The sequence below is a fragment of the Corvus hawaiiensis genome, chromosome 6 (genome assembly GCF_020740725.1).
Source record: "Corvus hawaiiensis isolate bCorHaw1 chromosome 6, bCorHaw1.pri.cur, whole genome shotgun sequence".
Classification (NCBI taxonomy): domain Eukaryota; kingdom Metazoa; phylum Chordata; class Aves; order Passeriformes; family Corvidae; genus Corvus; species Corvus hawaiiensis.
In genome coordinates, this window is record NC_063218.1 from 45,648,608 (window position 1) to 45,674,062 (window position 25,455).

Here is a 25,455-nt window from a genome sequence, read left to right on the forward strand (position 1 = left end):
TAGTTCTTCAGAGATGCTTAAGTGTCTTCCCCCATTACTGGTTTTTTACCCTAACTCCAGACTTTCAAGGCAGAAAGGAAGTAGGGGCAAGGTGAAAAAGAGACTATCAAATAATAATTTCACAGCACTTGCACCAATTCTGTCCCTAAACTGACCTGCACCTTGCTACACCAAAGAAACCGGCTGGAACAAAGCAGAACAAAAGCCAAAGCTCCACCAAAGATAGGATGTAAATGTACACTTCCTTCTGAACACACAGCCACTATCAGTCCATCCAGTCCAATAGCCAGAAGTACCAGACCCAAGAGGGCACATAAAATTCAGTTCCTGCTCTGTATGTAAGCACAGCAGCTGCAAACTTCGCTACCAAGCTTTCTAGTCAGAACTTAATTAAATGCAATTCAACTGCAGTCAACAAGTCACTGGGTTTTGGCATATAAATTACCACATTGAATCAGGGCTTAAATGGTGCTTCCTGTCTATCAGAAGAATAGGACTGAAAACCACCTTTCAAAAATAAACAGATTTTGAAGTTGGCAAACTGCACCCCAGTGGGGCTTTTTGTTGGCTTTGTTTTTGGGGTTTTGTTTTGGGGTTTTTTTTGGTTGGTTGGTTGGTTGGTTTGCTTTCTTTCCCCTGCTTAACTCATTTTAAAATTCCAGGTGCAGAAGCAAAACCAGGATGAAGACCATATTTCCCCTCAGTTTTAGAGCTGCAGGTCATTTCTTATTTCCTGATGCTTCATGTCTCTCGTCATCATTTTTGCAAAGATTAGAAATCAGGGCTGTGCCCTCCAAGAGCAGCCAATCAGCCATGTGAGCTGGAAGGTATCACAGACATAATAAAAAGCAGCCAATGCTGCCCAAACACTTTTTCCATCTCCCAAAATGCAGTACAGTTGCCAAACCTTACATAACCTGCTTACACAAAAGGGGCCAGTTGTACAGATGATATAAATCAGTTCAAACCTCTCCAATTTCAACAACGTTCTCAAACTTATACAAGCCCATGGCACAAAACAGGAGTTTACAGGAAATTGCTATGAAGTTTAGATTCCTGCACATTTAAAATTTACTTCCCCCATCCCACCTTTAAAGCTACAAAAACTCCACTGTGAAATTAAATAGCCCCAACTGTTTACAGAAGAAAAGAATGACTATCTCGCAGAGCATTAAGCTGCAAATTACTTACTCAAATTACCTTTTTTCCCCCCTTTTTTTCAAGCACTGAATTTTGAGACCTGGATGTTCTCGACAAAATCATTACATCAAACCCAAAAATATGCCACAGCAGGTAATCATTACAACTAATCACATTGTATTCAAAGATGTGTACAAAGCAAACAGAACCCTTGAGAACCAGCCTTCTCCACTACAGTTTTCCTACAAGGTATTTTATTCTAATTTATTATTTTAAAATATATATATTACAGACATATAGTATAGTATACTATGGGCAACTGAGAACAAAGAAGAAAGACATAACTGCCTGTCAACTAATGGATGCTCAAGTATTATTGAAGTGCTTGCAAGAAAAGCCCTCATCTTTACCTGCTCACCCATATGGAAAAGGAGTACAACATTCTAGTGATCTCTCAAAGCTAAACAAGCTGACATGCAATACAGTTTCAAGAGCCCCTTAAAAAGGTTACAAGACAGTGTGAAGCTGAAAAATCCTTGGAGGAAAGGACTCAAGATTTCCAAAAACATTCACCTGCTAAAGGGGGGCAGCAGTAAGGAGACACTTGCAACACTACTGGGGGGTGTTGCACATGCTTTGCAGGTTATGCACTTTCCCCTCTAAAAGCACATTCTAGCACATTTGTATGCAAAAGCTACAGAAAACAGAAAACTCACACGGCCAGGTTCTGAGTATCTCTAAGGCTGGAGACTCCACAACCTCTCTGGGCCACCTGTTCCTGTGATTCATCACCCTCACCAGAAGTTGGGTTTTTTTTTCATTTAAAGCAGAATTTTCTCTACTTTAGTTTGTGCTTGTTGCCTCTAGTCTTTCCCTGGATACCACTGAGAAGAGTCCAGCTCCATCTTTACTCCTTCAGACACACTGACAAGATCCCCTGAGCCTTCTGTTGTCCAGGGCGAACAATCCCAACTCAATTGGCCTTGTCTTCTATGATGGATGATCTGGTCCCTTAATGATCTCTGTGGCCCTTGGATCGGCTCACACCAGCATGTCCATGTCTCTCTCGTGCTGAGGAGCCCAGAGTTGGGCACAGCACTTCAAGGGTCGTTTCACCAGCACTCAGTAGAGAGGGAGGTTCTTGATCTGATGGCAGCATTCCTCCTGATGAAGCCCAGGAGTGCTGTTGGCTTTCTTGACAGCAAGGGCATATTGCTGCCTCATATTCAGTCCATTGACCCCAGGTCCCCTTCTTCTTTCACAAAATGTGAGTTATTTTAGGAAAGGGAAAAACAGTTCAAATCTCACTACATTCAACCCATTTTAAGACACACTGCAGACACTCAAAATTCAGGGTATCCTCGTATCAAAAAGTGCAGAATGAACTGCTGAAACTTTCCATCAGCTTGTGAACATGACTTAACTACACCTACCTGAAGTTAAAGCTAGATTTCCTTCCTCTCTCCATAAGGAACACTGCATTACAACGTATCAGGACAGTCCAAAAAATTGTATCTACACATTGTACTGACTTAATGGAAGAGGGGTGCAGCAAACGTATTGAACAAGAGTAATCCAACTGTGCAAGTCAGGTACTCTGTTATGCACAGATCTCACAGCTGCTCTTAAACATTTCGCTCAAACCAACACATTTTATGTTTCACTGTGCTGATGTGCTTTAACTCAATGTTTGGGGTAAAGTACACTCCAACTACAGACACGAGTTTGTCAAGGCACGCAACCTAAGCACGTTCATTTGCATGCTTGCAATTTTAAACTCAATAACAAACAAAACCCTATGAACACCTTCAGCAGGTGGAAGAATTCTTATTTCAGCTTATACTAATGTTTAATTTTATACTAAAAAAAAAAAAAAAATAGAAACATGTTTTGAGTTAAACCAAAGCAACCCATTCATGACAAACAGAACTGTGCCAGTCCAGCCAGACCAACACACTGTATATGCCATAATCTCCACTTTGTGCAGCTATAAAATGCACCCATTAAGTCATCTAATCAAAGAGCTTCCATCACCTCTTTGGTCCCAGAGCATTCCTGACTTCACTCAAGAAACCACTGCAACACACACTGGCACTGTGACAACTAAAGCCATCCTGTTGTTCCTTCTGTTCCCTCAAGAAATGGTGCAGGAATTTAGAAGATAAGAATACAATTCCCAAACTACTTAATAAGACTGAATGTGTACAGGGCAAAGAAGTATCAGTCTCCAGGGCTCAGGATAGGAGGAATCACAGAATCTGCAGCAAAAGAAGAGTGCTAACTGGGGAGGGAGCTAAATGGGCTTATTAAGGAAGTTTACACATTTCCACCCCTTTCCCATGCAATTTTGGGGGGTAGGGGAGAAATAAATCACTTTTCCTGTCATCTCTGAACAGGCAGGTCTGCTCTCAAATGAAGCAGAAGATCTTTGAACAATATGATCTTCAGTCATATCTATGAGCAGGAAAAGGGAGAAATAAGCAAAAGACACTAATGATCTATTTAAAGAAAGGCTATCACCATCAAGGACACTCATCTGAAAATGAGAATAAATAACAATTCCCACAAAAGCTTCAAGTTTCTTATGCATGAGACTATTTGCAGCTATTGCTGCAAATATACAGCTATTTGGACTGACAACATATCAAAAGCTTTCCAAGTCCCAGAAATTACAGCCATATCAAGATACTGGATATGACTCTGAACCAATTTTGCAGTTGAGTACTTCTCTTTCATTTTAAGATAACAATTGTGCTACTCATATATTACAGAGTTTCAAATAACTAACCAAAAGCTTCAAAATAATTTTATACTTGCAATTAATAACTAACTAGAAGCACACAGGATATAAACTAATCTCTAGCTTTCAGGCAGCAACAAGCATGTTTCACTCAAAACCCGAGCATCTTCTGCATTTTAAGCAAGTAGCCATGAGTTAGAGTCTCCAAAAAGCAGTCTTTACTCAAAGGACGTTTCTTGCTTTTTTTCCCCACCACTTCCAACAGCCACAAGTTTTTCTTCAGTATTCCCTCTCAACTGTTCCAAAGGAGATTAGACCAGAAGATACACTGTTTAAAAGATGTCATCATTCATGCTTATTTCTACCAAAAGGCTCAGTCTACTGCAGCTCATACAGATCCCAATAATTTCAAGACAGCAGGCCAATATGTGTAACCTTAAGTACCTGCCACGCTGCTGCGAGGGACCAAGGTCCAGGTGAATCATCAGTAAACACCACTGCAGTTTTAAGTGCTGATACAAACACAGCTGTGAGTTAGAACAGCTATAGCTCTGCTTCACGGTTCTGCTCTGATGCTGAGGAAACACTGGATTAACAACTAAGCATGTCTGAGGCTTTTAATTTTAGACTCTAAACTGAAAGCTTTCTAATTGTGATAGCTGTTCCTTCTATACCCATTTTTTAATATCCCATTTGGGGCATTTGTCATCTAATCCTTTCCTCAGTGCCAAATATACTTTAGGTGAATGACAACCACTGCTTGCAGATTTTGGCTGATTTACCATAAGCAACCTGAGGCAATGGCTAAGCCGGGCTATGGCACACACTCCCTTAATGCTGTTGACAACATGATTAGACTTGTTTTAATCTCTAAACTAATAGCCATTCTGAGGAATGCCAAAACAGATGATTTATTTTTAGTACTCCATAATTTTTTTATTATTGCTGTATTCTAATTTGTATCTGATTTCCTTCCCCCGAAGCCTTTGCAATTCCAAAAGGGGAAGATTGCTCCATAAATGAAGTCAGCTTCTGTGGTGGTCCACTGGTACTGGCACTGCCTCTGCCCAACAGACCCACACCACGCCATTTTCAAGAACTAGAATGAGGGAGGGAGTGTAGAGAGAGGTTTACAGCTTTCCTTCAGTCAGTCAAACCAGCTCAAAGGTCCTTATCCTCTTTCATAAGCACCATTTCTACAAACCCCACCGGAGTTAGCAGGCCAGCTCAGGTATGGCAAATTCAACAACCTCAGTGACCACACCAAGTGATGACTGCAGTTATACCCGCACCAAAAAACCCAAAAGACAGCACAACTTTTATTAAGGTAAGCAATTTTTATCTTTCCTTGAAATAATCATTTCACAGACATTTCACAGATGTCTCATTTACCTCTTTGTGCTTCAGCAAATGGAGGGGGCAGAAATTTCTCAAGCATTATTGTCTGCTGAACAAGCCAAGCTATAGAAAATACAGCCTGAACTTGGACAGTAAGCTCACTCCAGAAGGTAACACAGCAGCCATCACACAAGTAGGAACAAACTGAAGATTTATATTAACCAAAGTCAATATCCCTAATACATTGTAGACTTTAATAATGTGAACTTAAGCACTTAGTGAAAATCAGATATGAGGATTATGGATATGCTACAGATGCTCAGAACCAGAGCCCTGTGTTACATGGAGAAGGTAGCAAGCCTTGAGATTTTTATGTTGTAGACCTAATGACCCTTGTCAACACACATTCTAAGGTGTTCAGATCTAAGACTTTCCCTACAGGACTGAGAATTAACTCATTTGTTTTGGCTACTCATTCATGCATTCTTCTGAAAATTTCTTTTCAGGAAACTGAAGTTTGCTTGCCATGACATGTGATAAAAACTTGTTTTTCAAATACATTCCTCCTTCTTCAGACAATGTCCATGATACTTAAGTTTTCTGCATTGCAGGGAATTTGAGCTACCTCTTTTATCTGGGCTCAAGTAAAATCTTTACATACAAAAAATTCAGTTTTGTTAGAAGTCACTATCCTGAAAACATGGAAATACGTACACAAAGGCTGCAAATTCAAAGTTAATAACACCAACACTATTGAATCCCCCATCAGCCATCTACCTATTAAGAACGTATATAAATGCTAATGTTCTCTGAAACAATACCAAGAATTTTAGCCTAATGTCCACCACTATATAAATTCAGCTTCACATGACCCACAGCAGGACTGGGATCTAAATGTTCAAAACAAAGCATCAGCAAATTTACAGAAAAATATTTTGTACACTCCTCTGTCTTCTTAGTTTATTCTTCATTTCACGGAAGAATAATTGGATTATCACATATTCTGCTTCATTTAATTCCTAGAATATACAGTGGGTACAGCAAAAAAGTCTTAGTGTGTATGGGAAAGAATGATGTTACATATCAAGCTGACTCCCGTTAATTAGGATACTCTTTCAGAGCATCAGAAGACCCTGTACAACTAATGATTTTCACTAGCTCTGGGAAGAAGAGAGACCCACAGATAAGCTTTAAGTGTCTCACAGCTTGCCTTAGAAAAGTGAAATTTTAGGAATGCACTGAATGATCATTTGGGGAGAGGGATCTCTCTTTTTGAGTCATAACCTTGAGACTGAAGAAGGAAGATAGGCTGAGTGTGCAAAAGATGAGGCTCTCTTTAAAAATGTCACTAAACCACCATCATCTGACTTACTGCTTAGGAAGCCCATCAGAACATCTGAAAAATCATACTCCTGAATGTCAGCTGGAAATCACAGAAAAACAGGCTTCAAAAGGAAACTCCAGACATCAACTAGCCCATGTCCTAAGGCTTGGTCATTACACTTCTGATGTTCCTGACAGATGATCACTGTATACTCAATATGCTCTCTATTCTCTCAAATTAGTGTATGTCTTGAAGAATTGCACTCAAAATGGAATAAAACCTACTCATTAAGCAAACACCACTCTGGGCATAACACCCCACTGCAAACACCACCACACAAAGTCCTCCATCCGCATCTGCAGAATAGCCTTACTAAAGCTGAAAGACAAGAGAAGGTGTCACCATTCGGCACAGCGACATGTTATTTCCTCAACAGAAGGAAATTAGATATGCTTGACTTGGAGCATTCTAGACAAACCCATGTTTGGGTACTAATAGTATCAGCTAAGCATTTGCAAACTGCTTATTTGTCCCATTTTGCTTCTGGAAACTGAAGCTGATTAATGAAGTTTTCTTCCTCGTTTTCCAAGCTTCCCACCCACACTTCTCTAGTAGAAGCTGCTAAAAGGACAAAATCACATCTATGGGAATTCTTCCAAACTGAAAGCAAATGACTAGCCACTGACAGATTGCCTCAACCAGTTTTAAGAATCCTAGTATGAGACTCATCAGATCTCATGATCCAGAAAAAAACCCCATAAACTTACTTAGGTGCTCTGATCTAATCTAATTTTAGCACAAATTCTTACCCTTCTGATAGCTGTAGTAACTGTATTAGCCACCTGATTTTAAAAACTTATTTAAAAAAAGGCAAATAGAAAGGTATTAAGTGGTTCTTTTCTCCTACTGTCCCCCACTTTTCTTCCCCTGAGAATACCTGGAACAAGGAACAACTGGTTCTATGGGAGCTCAACCCCAGAGCCTGCTGTGCCAAAATCAAATGTCATGATCACTATTTCACAGATGCACCCAGGAAATATTTCAGAACTACCAGGTGAAATGAAGGGGTTGTAAAAGCAAACCTGAATGTTTTATTCCACAAATATACGTGATGCCTGATTCTTTAAATTTTCTTTTAAGTTTAATATATTAGTTATTTGGGCAACCCTGTCTTTGATTCAACACTTAAAGAAACAGTCAAAAGGCAAGGAACTGCATCCACTTAGGAGAAGTCAGTGGCATTGGCATTTCATGCAAAGTGCCATACCACTCTCTGTAATCCATCTCACCGTGAAATACTCAATTTAACATCATATTCTCTCTACATCTAATTAACCAACATTAATTAATTCTGCATAGATTACTTGCTGTCAGGATATAACAGCATACCTGTTAACTTATTTAAAACACCTCTACACAACAATTTGCTGTGGGAAGAATTCCTTTCACCTAAAGGCATCTGTAGGGAAGGCAGGATTAAGAGGATAAGGATGCCTCTGGAAAAGTCCTTTGGCCCAAAGTCACTCCACTTCCCCTTTTATTGGTAATGGCTGTACCTTTCCAAACATTACCTGAAGGGTACAGGCAGCTCCAGCATTTGGTATGTCAATAAAACTGAGGGTTTTGTTTCTTTGGGTACACACAGTTTCATTTAGCATTTGTACACCCTTTATGTATTAATCATAAATGTACCTGTAACTCCTCACGTTCATCTGGGAAGCCTTATGCAGGAAACACTGCAAAAATAACTGGACAAAGTTCCAGTCTGTGGCATGGAAGGTGCTCACACTGTGATCTTAAGTTGTCCTCTGTTGCTTAGTTTCCATTTCTGCTTCTCATACACCTGAAGCAGGTAGTTTCTCAAGAAACTGTCTATCTCTCAGAGCAGGATAAGCCACCAAACACTTTATTTTTATGGTTTATACTAAGCTCTTGCATTAACTCAGCATCACTTTACAAAGAGGCCAGACTCAGTGAAAATATCAGTCAATGACATTTTCCTACAGGTGAGAAACCTACCCAAACATACCCTAGAGGAAGGTAAAGTGATCTCTGAGAAAGTGTGAAAATGGCACATCAGTGGCACAGTGGATCTGTGCACACAAGAGAAATGCACCTCAGTTCTCTTTCCTCATTTTCACAGGGGTCCATCTAACACAGAATATATTTAGTCATCACTGCAATGAATGGCAGGCCCAAAGGACACAACAGCAGCACTGCTTCTGCACAGAGAGAGCAAACAGCACACATGAAACAGTGGGGAGGACTGAAGAGGGAGGGAGGAACCATACACATATGCAAGCATTTTCAAGAGCACTAGAAGTGACACATTCAGCCTGTACTCTTATTACTTCCTAACATGTCACCTTACACCACTGAGAATCCACAGTTTCACCTGGATTCTTTTCCTTGCTGGCACAAACGTTATTATTCAACATCATCACTTAAAAATATCCTGATTTTGTTTACCACAGCATAGCAAGTGAGAATTCCTGTTTCAACGCATGCAGATTTGCATATGTTGCTGTCTACATTAAACATCACATATAAAAGCAAAGTTAACTTACCAGACAAGATAATTGAGAAAATCATAATAATAATAATAATAAAATGCTTGGAAAATTAATTACTTTTCCAAAGTGCAATGGGATAAGCCAGGTAATTATACTGGTTGAATATTTGGCTTGGCACCTAAGAACAGCTGTATTGTTCTTTTTGGCTCAAGGTCTGGGCTGCCATTTCTTGCCACAAAATATTTAAGCTCAAACATATGTTCAGCTACAGATCTTTAGAAAAGTACCTCGGGAAAATGTAAAATGAAACAAAAGGCTATGTGTTCTTTTTCTTTTCAGAACTAAAATCTCAACGTAAATCACCACCATGTCCATTTAAGCCAAATTAATATTTACCCGTGAGCCGGATCCAAAGCTATTGCCCTGGGCTGATCAAGGTCTTGCCAGAAGAGGACTTTTCTAGATGTTCCATTGAGATTAGCTACTTCTATCCTATTGGTTTCTGAATCCGTCCAATAAAGTTTTTTCCCAATCCAATCACATGCCAGGCCATCCGGGGAAACCAGACCAGAAATGATGACATTCTGCACCACATTCCCAGTTTGGTTAATGTAAGTTTGCTTGATGGCTTCTTCACTCACATCTGTCCAGAAAACGATGCCTTGTGAATACTGGAAGTCAACCGCAGCAGCATCCTCTAAACCACTGACCACCACAGTGGACTCCAGCTTCGTGCCTCCAGCGTCCACGAGCCGGACATCCCGCCGGTTGGCAAAGAGCAGAAAGGGAGACGCTACAGGAGAAAAAAATGAAAACATGTTAGCATTACAGGCATCTACAGATGTTAAAGAGCTGACTATGTATGTGGGTGGCACAGGAGGATTTCTTTTCCCAGACCAGCAGGGCAGGGAGTACTGAAGAAGTGTCACATAGGAGAAAAATGCGCAGTGTCCAAAAATCTCTTCCTTCCCTATGTCAGACAGAGGTGTAAAAGAGAGATGGAAGAGCAGGACCAATTCTTTGTCTATGGAATATGAATAGCATCTTCCACATAGTTAAGAGTTCAAACCAAGACCTTTCAATAACACTTTCAACAACACTTTCTGCCTGTTGTTCTAACAACAGACAAATTAGAACAAATTAAAGTCTTCATGGTTTAAAAGCTGAGTTCAACCAGTTGAGTTAGTAACAACACACAGAAAGCAAGCCCTGATGCCTTTTAGTAGCAGGCTAGTAGCACCAGATACAACACCCTGAAATGCTCCTACCAAGCACCCTCCCAAACAGCAAACACTTGTGACAGAGTTTCAGAACTACTGTCTTCTCTCCCACACAATAGCAAAAGAGAAATTCAAGACAGAGTTTGAAGGAAGACATGATGTAGATTGTGGAAGTTTGTGGAGATTGATGTTAGCTGAAAGAGGCAGCCAGAGCCAAAAGACAAAGGTTTCCCAGCTTCCCCAATCTACCCAATTTTTCTAACTCAAGCAGTAGCTGCTATAGGTCTATACCAGTCACCTCCTGACTTCCAGCTTCATGTGCAATCATTTCCCCTGACGTGCTGCCTCCAATGTATAGTCAGCAAAGGTCCAATCATTTGCCACTCAACTCAAGGAACAACACACAGAATAGAGCAGCATATATTACATCTCCTGTGGCTTCCAGCCTGCCATATAAACACCTTTAGTTTTAAATTCATGTTACTGTATGCAACATGTAAGAGTTGCTTCTTGATATTGTCTTTCAGATTCAATTCCTCCTGCAGTTTTTTAAAAAAGAAGACAGTTTACACAGTGTCTGAACTGCAGGTCTGCAATGCTGGCAGCCCTGTCAGATGCTATTGCCTTTCTCGTGAATTCTGGCTGTGGGCACACTCTTACTGAAGAGTGTGTGCCACTGCACATCCTTGACAACTGCTAACATGTTTACATGCAGGCCAAAAACCTCAGTCAGAATATACAATTCAACTTCAGATGACCTCAAAAATATGCATAAAAATTCGGAGTTTTTATTGTTATTCTCCACTGTCTTTTTTTGCCCCCCAAGTCAGGAAAGAGATTGCTTTATTTTCCTTTTTGAAGGAATAGTATGCTGATGTAATAAGGAAAATTTACATCACCTGGTTATTTTAGTGAGGGTCTTGGAGAGCAAAGAGAAGCAATTGTTATCATTAATGTTTCACTGAAAATATAGTATCTTTGTTCTCTATAATATTTAACTCAAGAAAGTTTATACAGCTTGAGGAGAATTACTTTTGAAGAAACAAAGTTTCAGCATCCCTCCTATTTCATTTCCTAGCTTGCCAAGTCCTCCTCTCAGTCATCTTCAAAAACACTAGGAATAGTATCAGGAAAGCCCGACAGGTTAGTTATTGCAAACAGACAAAAAAATGTCTAGAATACCAAAGTGCTTGTTTTCTTCTCTGCAACTCATTGGCTCCCCATAGCCACGTCTGTTTTAAGTGGCACTGCATCAAACCATTTGAACACTTGGGAAGTTTCATGTTAGCAGGCTCTAAGTCACAAATTTCGGGCAAAGACCTCCTCAAGTTATGCACACTGCCTCACAAAACCAGCCCCACATCCAGTCAAAGAATAAAGCTGTAAAAAGCCTATGTAGAAATTTTAAAAAAATATTGTCCAAAAAACATGTTTAGAGCAACATGAATAGATGTATTTTCATCAAGACATTTCCATGCTAAAGGCATTAATAATGCTACTACAAAGGAAAAATGAACTTGAAATATCAAGTCCCATCAACAGCAGAGGAACTCAACAGCTTCTTAACTAAAGATCAGACATGAAAAATGTCTAATCCAATCAGTATCAACATTATCCCAGCTCCCCATCCCTTTCAACGGATTTCTTCCCCACTGATGTACACAGTAGGGCAGCAGCATGCAGATAACACATTAACCACCGTGTTCTCTGTCACTTCTGTGCCTCAGAGTCATCCTGATTGAAGTGCAGCCGCATTGTGCTGGCCATGAGCACCCAGCAGGGAAATCACATCGCCCTGCTTGCAACTGTGTTAGAACTTCACTGCAAACTGATTGATGATTGAAGATGGCCAGGCTTCATCCCCTTTAAGAACGAGGAAGTATTCCACTTCCTTTAGAAAAAGGCAAAAAGAGAAGGCAGAACTCTGATTCTGAAAACTGTGTTCACCTCTCTGCTCCTCTCCACCAGCCTATTTTTTGATTCCAAATTTTTTTTAAAAATGGTTACAGAGCCCTTTTAGAGCAATACTGGTTGGAAAAACAAACAAACAAGGAAAAGAAAAAAACTCTAACAAAAAACAGTGATCAAAAGAACTGCTTCTCTACACTAATTCTTGCCTGGTATGCTGCTGAAGAAACCTCGTGTCTGTCATATAAATAAAAGAAGTAAAGCAAAAGTCAGTAAAGCAATTAAGCACTCTGCTTCCACCATCTTGTATTTATAACTTCAGATCAGAATGTGATGGCTCACGAGCAGGCAAAGTTAGTTCTGGTAACTCTACAGCTTCCACTAAATACAACTTCCAAGATGTCCCAAGAAAAGTTCACAGAACTTTTCAAATTTTCAACACTCTCAGTTAGTAAGCAGTAAATCTGAAAGAGGCAACCAAGACAGGAAATGTGTTTCTAGAAAGATAGATGCAAAGCATTTAGTTTCATAAAATTACTAAACTAAACAGTTTAGCAATTCAAAAGATACATTCATACTCTACACAATGACAACCAACAGGGTTTTTAAGGCATTAGAATGAGAATCAAAGCTCAAAAAGCATCAAAACAAATGGCATTGACCAAAAGTTTGATTTGCTGTGCTATCAATAAACCATGCTAGAGGTACAAGGTCATCCCACCCATACATGGTGCAAGTTTATTTTGAATCCCACGTGAAAATAGAATCAAAACTTCATTCCCAAGAACATGAAGACCCATCTCCTTCCAAATCATGCTGTCTTCTCAGTCCTGAACTGGGCTTGATGGTCCACAGAACATGCTTATCCTTGATGCATTTAATTCTTTACTGCACAAGTCTTGACAAGGTAAACTGGAAGGCCAGTTAACAGGAGTTTCTGAGGAGAGGGGTGGGGGAGACCCAAAAAAAACCAGCAGTAACTGACTACCATTAACTTTCAAATGAGCTTATTTGTTTCACAGGAGGAAATATCCCTTGCTTGAGAAGTTATTCCATGGTTTGAAGATTAAGAGACTCAAACAAACACTCAGTGTTACGCTCTATTTTGATCAGCAATACTCTTGACAACTGCAAATTGCTTGAAAAAGGAAACACTAGTTTCTATTTTGAAAAAATAGAAGAATAAACAGTGAAAGGATGAATGCTGAATGTGGAGGATAAACTGTTTATATCCAGTCTATTACCACCCAATTGAAACGACATTTTAATGTAGTCACAAAAAAAAAGTATTCTTTTTCAGTAAAATTAGAACAGTTCATATTTTTCCATAATAGGCAGTATTTAAAACGTCTGTACATAGCTGCAGCTCACAGTCTTTGGACAAAACAAAAAAACAACCTGAAATCTCACAAATTTTCAAATAAACTCTAAACAGATAACAGCCTGAACTATACAAAGTTACAGAATTTCTTCTTGCAGCAATTCTACAATCTTACTTGGATCGTGCAGTACTTGATCAAAACCACTTCATTCTAGAAAGACGTATTATTTCTGTGCAAAAACCCACCAATTTTCCTGTGGTTTTCTGCTAACTGGAAAACACACCCTTGACCTGACAATGTAGTGAGCTATCTACACAGAGACCTATTTGTACAACTGTGTGAAAACAGAGCTTCTCATCAGTCTATTAACTGCAGAAAAGGAAACATTTCGGATCAGGCAGGGTAGGAATCAAGCAAGGGTTCAATTTCCAGCTTTGCCTTTGATCCTTTAAATGCTCATTCCTTGTCGGTGGCTAATTACTAAATTTTAATTATTTTACCTGAATCAGGAAAGTTGTTTTGTGCAGACATAACTTAAGACGGGAGGATTTGTACACTTTTGTATAATTCATTTGGTTGACCACCATAAACAGTACCAGTTTCTGAATTCAGTTGTTAACTTCCTTTGTTTTAATTGTACCAATCACATTTAGAGCATTTGAATTTTAGTAAGTGCTTCAGGGGTACCCATTAGCCCCAGCAAAGTGACATGAAACAAACAACTAAATAGTGCACTATATGGTCTTTGCTGTTAGTTTCAGTAATAGCTTCCTAAAAACCAGTTTGACAGGGCTCAACATACATATTTAGACTAAGATGATCATGAATAATAATCAACAGCACATTTGTCATCAGTTGATGGTTTTTTGCAAAGCTGCAACAGTTCTAAGACAAGTAGAGCAAGAGTTTTAAAAAGTTATATTTATACTACTGCTTCATACTTGTTGACATGCCTACATCTTGTGTCCTTCCCCTTAAAGCCAAAATAGAAAGACATGAGAATACTGAGGCACGTGCATGATTTCTACCCTTGAAAGCACCAGAAGCACAGAACAAACACAAATCCTATGTACAGCACAGGAGAAAAGCCTAACTTACCAGTTCTTAAACCAGTTAAACCTTTCCATGAACTTTAGCCTAGTTAACTGTGCTTTTAAGACAAGTGACTGAGGATCTTGGGAAGCTGGCACACAACATAAAATGAGGATCTCATTTTAATAAGCATACAAGCGAAAATAGCCATCCAAAATTACAGCATGTGCACCAACTTATATTTTAAATATTATTTCAATCCTTAACAGGACAATTGCAATGGAGACCTCTGCGGCTAAGCCATCTGTATGGCTGGACAGAGAGAATAGCATAATTCTTGCAGCAGTCAATGTCCCAAACCACGAAAACATTTATTACCAAAGAGCAAAAAACCCCCCCACACCCCTACCACAGGCATGCAAGATGGTAAAAAACAAACATGTCAAAACGTTTGCACCCAAGGCTGCACCATGTTATGGAAACTCTAAGGCAGGATATGGAGCAAGCATGCATCAGCTCTGAACACTTAAAAATAGCTCCTACGCAGGAACAAGACTGTGTAAGTAGGGTCCTAACAGCCATAAATTAATTGGAGAAACCACCTCTACAACACAAAGTGATACCTCTTGTCCAGCCCTAACTCTCTGGAGCACATGGAGGCTTACACCTTTAATGTCATAGAATCACATAATGGTTTGGGTTGGAAGGGACCTTAAAATGATCTTTAAGGTCCAATTCCCCCTGCCATGGGCATGGAGATCTTTGAATAGGTCACTCAAAGCCAGCCTGGCCTTGAACACATCCAGGGATGGAGTACCTACAGCTTCTCTGGGCAACCTGTTCCAGTGCCCCACCACTCTCACAGCAAAGAAATGTCTGCTTAATATTGAATCTAAACCCACTCTCAGTTAGAAGCCATTCCTTTTTGTCCTGTCACTACATGTTCTCGAAAAAAGTCTCTCTCCATCGTGCTTGTAGGCCCCTTCAGGTACAACTAGGTCAACTCAATGCCTTCTTTTCTCCATGTTGAACAACCCCAACTCTCACTGCCTCTCCTTGTAGGAGAGGTTCTCCACCCCACTAATCATGGTGCCCTCCTCTGGACTCTCCAACAGGTCAATGTCCTTCCTGTGCTGGGAAACCAACAGTATCAGAAGACAAGATTGAATGTTGATCTTCCAGTACTAACTGCACATACTCAACCTGAGTTTCAACTTGCCAGGTAGAGCCCTCTGAAGAATAGAGGGCTGTGGCTACCATCCTCAAAACACATTATTGAAAATGAAGTGAATTCCCAGTGTAATAACTAAATTACAGAATATTCTTGTTCCAACACAGAGGTAGGTGATAGCAGTTTTAGGGCACAAGACTAAAAAAAGTCAGGACTCCTTGGTTTCACTCCCACGCATCTCTTCTCCCTTAGCAAAGAACTTGAGCAGGAACCTTGGCCCAACAACTTGTAAAAATCATTCCTCCTGCTACAAACATACCCTTCCTTCTGCTATTAATTACCTCAAAGGGCTGCAGTGAAGCCACTCCTGCTTGAGTAAAGCACTTGAAGATACTCCAACAAAAGGCTCAGTGATGCACTCAGCTTTTCATTCCTGACACGGCTAAGACTTCTCCTCTCTGTGAGCTGATCATGTCAGTGACAGCTGGTTTATAGCACTACTTGAAGAGGAAAATACACTCCTTCTCCAAATTACATCCCACTCCTCTAACCCTCCTGTTCAATCCATTTGATAGGAATTTTGCTTTCCAAACCATGAGGAGTTCTGGTTAACAAATAAGGAGGATTCATTTCCATTTTATCTGATTTTATTTAGAATCAAGGTCTGAAATTCAGGATGAGACCACTAAGAACACCATACATTTACACACATTGTGTACAGCAGGCAATTTTTGTAAACTTTCCTCTTCACCAGTCTATATTTTAAATTATTTATATGGTTGCACCAGGCATACACCAGTGTGCAGTAATCCAATCCACACTAGTATCCCCTATTATAAAATGTATTTGGTAAAGGTTCTGTTTATATATGCTAGGTATTGTCTTGAGTATCACTGCAGAATACCAGAAGACAGACAGGATCTCAATGATCTATTTGCTATCAGGCTACGGTAAAAGCAAGGCTGGTTCATCCATCAATGTACCTGCAAGAAGTGACACGGCTTTAGCCACAAATACATCTGGACATGGGTTATGTAAATAAATTATGCAAGTTTAAAGGACATCTGGTTTAGCAGCAGCAAGCTGGAAAGGGTCCACAGAAAGTATATAAAGAAGGTTTAAGTGTGTTAGAAAACATATGAAGCTTGTTCTTCTCATCAAGAAGAGGAGCTGGGAAGGCTGTGAGATAAAAAAATATATAGTAAAACAACAGACCAATCAGCAAACACTTTTATGAGAAGCTGAAGTTCAGTTTTTCTTAGCCAGTGGAGACAGGACACACTGAAGAAACTAGATCAGGTTAGGCTTTGTGGCTTTCATTGATGGGGAAGAGAATGCAGACACAATGCGGAGAGGAACGTGCTCTGAAGATACTGGAGCATGCTACAGAAGCTACAAAATTGCTTGTGAAAGGTGACTTTTAATAGCAGTTGGATAGCCATTCCCCAGGTACGGTTTTTGTACAGTTAAGTCCTGCCTCAAGAAAGGAGTTTCTAAGTCTTGAAATCAAAAACTAATTAAAAGAAAAGAGCTCAGTGGACTGAACTCTCCACGCTGCTTCACTGAAAATCTTGATTAACGGGGTCTGGGATTGATTTTGTTTATGCCAGGTTTTACGCAAAATAGTTTCGAACTTCACGGTAACCCACATCAGTGTTTGTGTTGCCCCCCCCCAAACAAATTTAGCAGCTTTATCAAATAGCAATGTTAAAATATTGTTAAATAAACTTCAAGCTACTTTTGTTTTGTTTTTTAAATAAACAAGCAGCAAGTCTTTTGAAGATCTTATTATATTTTTCGCATTGCATAGGGTTCCCACACACACAAAAATGACAGGGTTTTAGGAGGACGAGAGCTACTTCAGACCACTGGTTTTGTTTGGGAACCTAGTTTTTAAATAATAATGTTAGCAGTAACAACAAAATATAGCACTGATTATATACCATTTCATCTCCACTGGCCTAAATTAGTTCATTTCCCTTGGTCAAGAGATGCCAAAGTATTTCTCTGAAGAGCATGCACTGAAGAAGTCCAGCAAAGGTGCTTTACACAAACTATGAAATTTAGGATTTGTTCTATTTAGCTGGGTGGCAACTAAATATTTTTAAAATCTCCAACAATATGCTCTGAACTTATTCATTATTCTTCTGTCACGTTTCTAGTTATATTACCTACTTTAAGTAAAAAAAAGTCACACGTGAAAAAAGCTGAGTTATTGGATTCAGTGTGCATAATTCGGCGCACTTCCATCTCTGCAGATCCTGGAAGCAAGCTACATGTGTTCAAGACCACTTTTATGTGGACACATTATTTTAAAGGAGGGTTTCTCAAACTTTTCTCTCTTTTCCCAAGACCACCCATTAAGCACACCACACAAATGCCTCTCCTGGTGCACCAGGCAACAGGTCTCTCAGATTGCATTAATACTGCTGTAGCAAATACTGAAACTGGTTACATAGAACAGCATATTTCATCTTCTAGCACAGCTTTAGCAGCTGGAAAGGATGACAGCCAAGCCCATGTGAGCTGACAACACTACAAGGACCACCAAGCAGCATACAAAACATATTTAAAGATCCACTGAAAAATTAAACAAAAGCCAAAATATCAGCTGTGATTTGGGGACACATCAACTTATGATGAGATACTCATCAGATAAGACTTGCAAGCACTTTAAACATTTTTTTTAGAGAAGAACGTGATTCACTGGAGCACAAAGCAATTTTTATTTGGTCTGTATCATTAGAGGAAATTTCTAAACATTATTGCAAAACTGGTTCTTGGCAATCTCTCTCTGTGCAATGCACAACTGGTGTTCAGCCAAACAGTTTTGAGGATTGCAACCTCATGCAATCCTGACTAGCTAATGTTAAGCAGATAAAATCTCTGCAGTCTGAACCTCCACATCTTCCTGACCTCAGGAAGGTTCTCACCCGAGCTTTTTACAGAGGTTAAAATATACACGGAATTTTCCCAAAAGCAGTATACTGTTCACAACCATTTGTTTGTTCTTCTGAGGCTTCTGCTGCAACTTGCTATTCAAGAACCACAATGCACATGACAGCTTAAATACAAATACACCATCTATTGGGGATTAGGGAGCTGGCTTCAGACAGACACCACCGACAAGCTCTGGAAACCAGTACTTTGAAAACGGCTGCTAAACTAAGCATCCTCCAGTCTTACAAGTCAGCTTTTGAGTTTGGTGCTGGTTGGAGATTAGAACCTGCACTGAACTCCAAGGGAGCTTAAACTGACAATTTCCATCAGACATCAATGATGATGGTCAGAGCTCCCAAGGTACACTGAAAACCCCAGTCTAAATGAAGACAGTAAACTCCACAAGAAAGGTGAAAACTCCCCTTCTCTAAGAACAAGTAGGCAGCAGATCTGCACAGGTCTGCACTGGGATGTTTGAGTCCAACACGGTGCCGAAACAGAGGAACTGGAAAGTACAGACCCATCACACACACATGGGTGATCCACTGGCACCACAGCCAGCCTCCAATCCTCCTCTGTGCTAAATTAGAAACAGTGTGACACAAGGAAGGCTGTCACAGATCCCACACACCACCTGCTATTTCAAGATGTACCAAGCAACTTCTCCAGACCCATCACAGGTTACTGCACAGGATGCTCACCTCCTCCAACTGTACAAAGCTATGGTCTGTGTGCTGCTGCCCCCCTAAGAGTGAAAGATGCTCTAAGCACTCACAGCTTATAGCCCTGGGCCAAGAAAACTAATGGTATGGGTAACCTGTAATGACTAATTACTTGCACTGAAGGAAGAAGAGTATTGCTTTACAGTGTTTTTCATGCAAAAGCCCACAGTACCCCTACCTCTGCCAGAAGCTCAGTTCAGAAGTCTCTGAGGACCGTGTTCTGAGGCAAGTCACTGGGAAGGCATCATCACAGAGATTCTTATTGCAAGCACATTCACTTCAACAGCAGGTTCATTGCTTTGCCAGTAGGTTTCATATTTTGATTAAGGATTCTTTAAAGTACAAACCTGCATTTTGTCTAAAACCATTAGCTTCACCAAGAATAGCTCCAATTCTGTAACAGTGTTTACCATATTTAACACTGGAACTGTCAGGTGGCTCACGACTGTTTTCTTTGTGAGAATTAATACGGCACTCTGCTTGTACCCACAAAAGTGAGAAACAGCCTGTCCATTGAGATTTCTGGCATTTTCTGATTTTCGAATAAGCAGAAGTGGCACTGAAGTAGTCTCTTATATGACAGTGCTGTTGGGCTTTGCCAAAATGGGTAAGTGCAGAAGGCAGTGCTTAAAAATAGGGTTGGGGGATGTGACAGGAAAAAAATATACTTGGATGTTTCACATTCTGTGATGCAGAGTACATGGCAACAATTTTCCTGTTGTTATTCTAAATGCAATAGGCGTGGATTTCCCCCCACCCCCATGATACGCTCAACAATTTTAAAACTGCAGAGGAAACTGAAGATTTGTCCTACTTCTGCAGAAGCTGGTTTAGAAGAACGCAGACAAAAAGGTGACTTCCTTGAAAATCTAAACATTGCTTTTTCTGGGAATAACAGTTCAGGTCAATCCATGAGTGGAAAAAAACCCTGCAGTGTCCCCTTTTTAGATCCTGGATGTCAACGGGAGCAAGGTTCTTTTCTGTTGTTTTTTTCTTTTTCAGTATGCCTCCTTGGTTTGGCAGACAGCTGTCTGGCCAATAATAGTAGATTACACAGTGATGAAAGTTCCAAACTTTTAATGGATAAAATAGTGGTTCTACATAATTTGGAAAATCTGGCTTGCAAATTTTATCCAGGACTTGAACAAATACAGGCTTGACAAAGGTATGCTTGTTTCTGATCTGAATTGTTTCCAATTTTTAGTTCCAGTTCCAGATGTTATATTAACTCCAAAAAACACAAATCTTAAGAAAGCTGAAAAAAAGATATTTTACTTCTATTTCCACCAAAGGTACAATACGTACTGTATTTGCAAATTGCAGAAAAAGAGACTCAGAAATAGCAAGTGCTGGATTCAGCAGCTGACAAATGTTACTCATTGGAACAAAAGTGCAGTCTCAAATGTAGGTTCCACAACTTGTGGTTTTCTTCTAACAGTTAAGAATATTCCCAAATAAAACCAACTTGTTAAATGGAACCTGCTACATGATACTGAGCTTTAGAGGGTGTAAAGTTAAGAGAAGTTTTCAGTGCCAAGTTGTAGACACGACTTCTGTTTTCTGTGCAGACTATGTTCCAGTCAAATATTCCAGATTTAGTTTTTGTGAGAGCTCATTAGGAAGGAGGAAAAATAGAGGATGAGGTGAAAAAGGTTATTTCAGATAATGAAATCTGTAACCTTGTGCTTGTACTTTTATCACTGCTAAAACTTAATTTACCACCTCTAAGGCAGCAAATAAACAGAACAACCTGTTCCAAACTTTGCAAATCACTCCTTGCAGAAGATGATTCTGCTTTAGCCAAGAAGATTGATGCAACCAAATCAATTCCTTATGGCTCCTTTTGTCTTTGTAACGTCAGTATTTGTCATGCAAGTTATCTGGAGTGTTTGTACTGATGGAACTACAAAAAGGAACATCTTCTGCCAGCTTAGCTGAAGAAACATAAAATAATCATCTATGTTATTTGTCTCTCCATAATGCAGAGTTTAAGGACATTTCCAGAAAACACAGTTGTCAGCTCAAATCCTCCAGAATAAAAGAGTCTCCACATTTGGAGAAGTGTTGGTAATATTCAAAAGAAAGCAGATTGTATTAGTTCTGTACCTAAATTTATAGACTGGTAGTTTGTGTGTGCAAGAAGGGAAACATGTTTTGGAATACAGCCCCAGAATGCCTCATTTCCTTTTTGGAAAAGGTTTCGAGTCTAGACAATTATTGAAAAATTAAGAAAGTCTGAGAGGCACTGGAAATTTGGGGCTCTAAAAGGTAAGTTACACAGGAGCTGTTTAACATTTTTGTTCTGTTGTTTTGACAGTTACTTACTGCTCTGTATCATCTCAAGATTATTAATTGGTCACTCTCCTTGGTGTCTGTTGAATTCTGGTGTTTGCAGAATTGTGTGACGTGCATCTATTGATAGTGTGGTATAAAATCAAGGATAAAGAACCCAAAAAGGATACTAAAAACAGTATTAAAGAAGTGGTGGCGTGGTGCACCAAGGGAAGGCTGTAAAACTGCAAAATGAGGAGCAGCTGGAGGGGTTCCCCAAACACCCAGGGCAGTTCAGGGTGTAGTACACACACCCCTGACAAATGCAGCATTCCAGGCCAAACCAGAAACTGTGCAAATCGAACTGCAGCTACACCGTGTTAGGAGGGATCTTGATTTAAATACGCCCTTTGTATTGGGCTGGGTCAGATGGGTTTTGTTCTGCTGTCTGATTGAATTGGCCACCCATTCCTACCCTTCCCCAGTGACATGTCACTCCCCATCCCCCAGTCTCCTGCTACACCACAGATGTTTTGGTGTCCTGAAATCTGCCCATTTGGCTGCTCACATGATTGCTTTCCTTGAGCTGATCCTGTCAAAAGGATCTGGGTTTTAAAAGGCATATAGAATTTATAAAAGGCAGTAAGGCAACTTCTTTGCCCAGCTCAGCTGCAGACAGAATGTTGTCCAGTTGCAGAGCTGCAGTGCACCTTCTCTTGTGCTGCTCTGTCTTGTCCACACAGTGCTCAGGGAAAGGAACTTTAGAAGAGGTTTTGTGCTTAAAAAAAATAATACGTTGGTACGCACAGGTCTGCTGTAGTCTTACACTTTAGGCATAAACTTAGCCATGCACAAACTCCCAAAACAAAGATTTTGAAATATGTCCATGTAGAGCTATTACAAATTCTTAGCTATTTTTCAAGTTAGCCTTATTTGCCTCTTCAAATTTTCATGTGAGTCCCAATAACATCTTACTGGCATAAGAAATTAACTGTCTGCACTGCATAGGCAAGAAAAGCTGCCACAAGGTTGTCAAATACTCTCTTAATACAGAAACATAAAGGAGGAGGGGTACTAGAAAAATATGGTGCACCTCAACTTTGACAGCAGGTTGAAGGAAAAGAACCACAATTACTTTTTTCTTCCCAGGTCACGCCAAGACTTAACTCTTCCTTTTCCTTCTACACGTGGTTTCCCCACCTGTATAAACAGCCAAGCCTAATTACTGTTTTAACCCAACACATTTCTGCCTTTCCCAAATAAGAAAGGAAATGAATGTCTAAAAAAACCTGAAGTTCATTATAAAAGTGGGGGGCGGGGGGGAAATCAGAAGAAAGCCAATTTTGTCCCTGAAGAGAAACAAGGTGGGGGGGAAAAAAGAAAACAACAAACTTTACACAACATGAACTGTGGTCACTCATACTATGGAGACACCTACAAGCCAGACTTGTGATCTGCACCCTGAAAGACTCAGTGTGGACACACTGGGAAGGACTGTCACAGCTGGAAAACTTGCTGTCTAGAAACACAAGGGAAAGAATGAACGGAAACCCACAGAGGACCAGCATCAAGGCTCATGCAGTCCATGGCACAAGCAAGGCAAGAGCCCAGTGCTCTAATCAGGACCACAGTAGAGCCATAGCCAGTGTTTCTTTCCAGAGAGAATAACTTACATCCTTTTCATGCCTCAAGCTACCTTACAATTTTTTTCTTAAAAAAGGCGTAGATTTTACTATGATGAACCGTTTCGGGATGATCTCAGCCACCCCAAATCTCCCGTTCCTTTGGCAGCCTAGACAAGGTGTACTGCAAATAAGAAACAGGATTTCTGATAAACAACACATCTAGAGAAGTGTAACCAAGTGCTTTGTGTTCAAATCCTATCCTTTATTTCTGCAGAAGGAAGGGTACAAGCCCATTAGCATTAGACAAGGAAGCAGTATCATGGAGGGCAGAACAAAGTGCATTTGTTTTTACTATAACAAAACTAACTCAAGCAATGTGTGGCCATGAGTGATCTGATCATCCTGTTTTATGCACCGTATCACCTTTCTCCACCCTTCATTTGCACTATTTGGCTGTGCCTTCACTGCTAAAGAGAAAGATGTAAATTTTCCATTGAGATAGCTATTTTAATGTAAAGGTGCCAGACGTGAACTGGAAATTTTACAGCAAATAAAAAGTCAGTGTCATTACTTCACTCCTCACCCAAGATTTCATCAGCTGCACGGAATTGCACTGACTCTATCAGGAATTTTACGTCAAGATTGCAGTATCACTGTAGTAATTACACCTGTTTCAGCAATGAAGACATGACCCAGGACTTTCGCAGCAGGAACCTTTCTCTCTCGGTGCCTGGAAAACATCCAGGGCACTTCAGATGAATGATATTCCAAACAACTATTTCAATCTCACACAGCATTTGAGAAAAATTTAAATTCTGCTGTCCTTCAGACACCAGACTGGGAGTCTGAGGCAGAGCACACGTAACACGCTCACCACTGCAGTGCTCTGCCCAGCACTGAACACCCTCACAGCTGGACTAAGGATCAGTGCCATGTGTGTCTGCTCTCTGGTGAAAGCCTTTTAGCACAGAAAGCTTATTACAACCCGTTTTTACACCTCTTCTATTTCCATCTGTTGCAGACTGTTTCAGAGTTTAAATGCCCTGGATCCCACCCTCTCTATTAAACATGTGCATATCCTTTTACTTACTAAAACCACTGCAAAATACAACTGTTAATACAAAAAGCTATGGATGACCCACAGCCTAAAATCAGGTTTCCAATCCAGAAATGTGACAAAGATGGCACAGTGTTGGGGTTTTAGGAGCTCTCCTGGTTTTTTTGGGTTTTTTTTTTTTTTCTGTTAAAGGAATTTCCCCCCTGCCCCCCCATACATGTTGCTAGCGGAACAAATGGCCAGATAGTTAAGAAAAACAAAAGACCTGGCTGCTCTTTTTGTTTCACCTGGGTGTGTGGGCAGTTGGTCTCAGAGTTCGGACAGAGAGGGAGGCTGCTTTCTTCGGCTGCCTTTCCTTTCCCGGGATCCCAAGGCCGCCTTCCCTGCCCCACTGGGAGCTGGGCTGTGGCCGCCCTGCCCCGCCGTTGCTTCGAGCCTTTGCTACGTTGTAGCCCTGCTCGACCTGCCCACACCTCCAGGGGGTTTCCCCGTTTGGATACATCACGTCTGCCACCCAGGAGTTGTGCTCGTCCCTGCCGTTCCAGCCTGCTGTTCCCGGGTCCAGCTGGACACCGGGATCAGCTGCCCAGGGGTTTGTGAAGCCTTTGTCCCATCCCTTCCCGGGATCCCAGGGCACCAGAGCCGCGTGCTCCCCGAGCTCGCTCCGGAGCGCCCCCTGCAGCCGCGGGGGAACCATCGCACCTGCCCTGCTCACCGGGAGCCGCCAGCGCCCCTGCCGGCTGCGAGCGGAACTGCACCCGAGGGGAAAGGGCCCGACAGCCGAGAAGGCTGGCACTGGGTTTGTGATTGCTGTTACTGCCAGAGTTGTTGTTGTTTTGTTTGACTGGTTATAAACATATAGATATATAATAGTAAAGAACTGTTATTCCTATTTCCCACATCTTTGCCTAAAAGCCCCTTGATTTCAAAATTATAATAACTCGGAGGGAAGGGGGTTGCATCTGCCATTCCAAGGGAGGCTTCTGCCTTCCTTAGCAGACACCTGTCTTTCAAACCTAGACACACAATCAACATGTCAGACACTAGCACATTGTCAAGTACCAACTGCATTTTAACTTTTTATAACCAAGACTGTGCAGCAGACTGTTAATAAACATGAAATACATGCAAG

At 40.6% G+C, this 25,455-nt stretch overlaps 1 protein-coding gene across 1 annotated transcript in view; it reads right to left on the reverse strand.

Moving 5' to 3' along the window:
- LRP5 (LDL receptor related protein 5) overlaps positions 1 to 25,455 on the reverse strand; it is a 141,974-nt gene that overhangs the window by 99,905 nt on the left and 16,614 nt on the right. Inside the window, exon 2 of the mRNA XM_048307064.1 lies at positions 9,452 to 9,848. Coding sequence (XP_048163021.1) covers positions 9,452 to 9,848 — 397 coding nt within the window. The remainder of the gene's footprint in view (positions 1 to 9,451; positions 9,849 to 25,455) is intronic.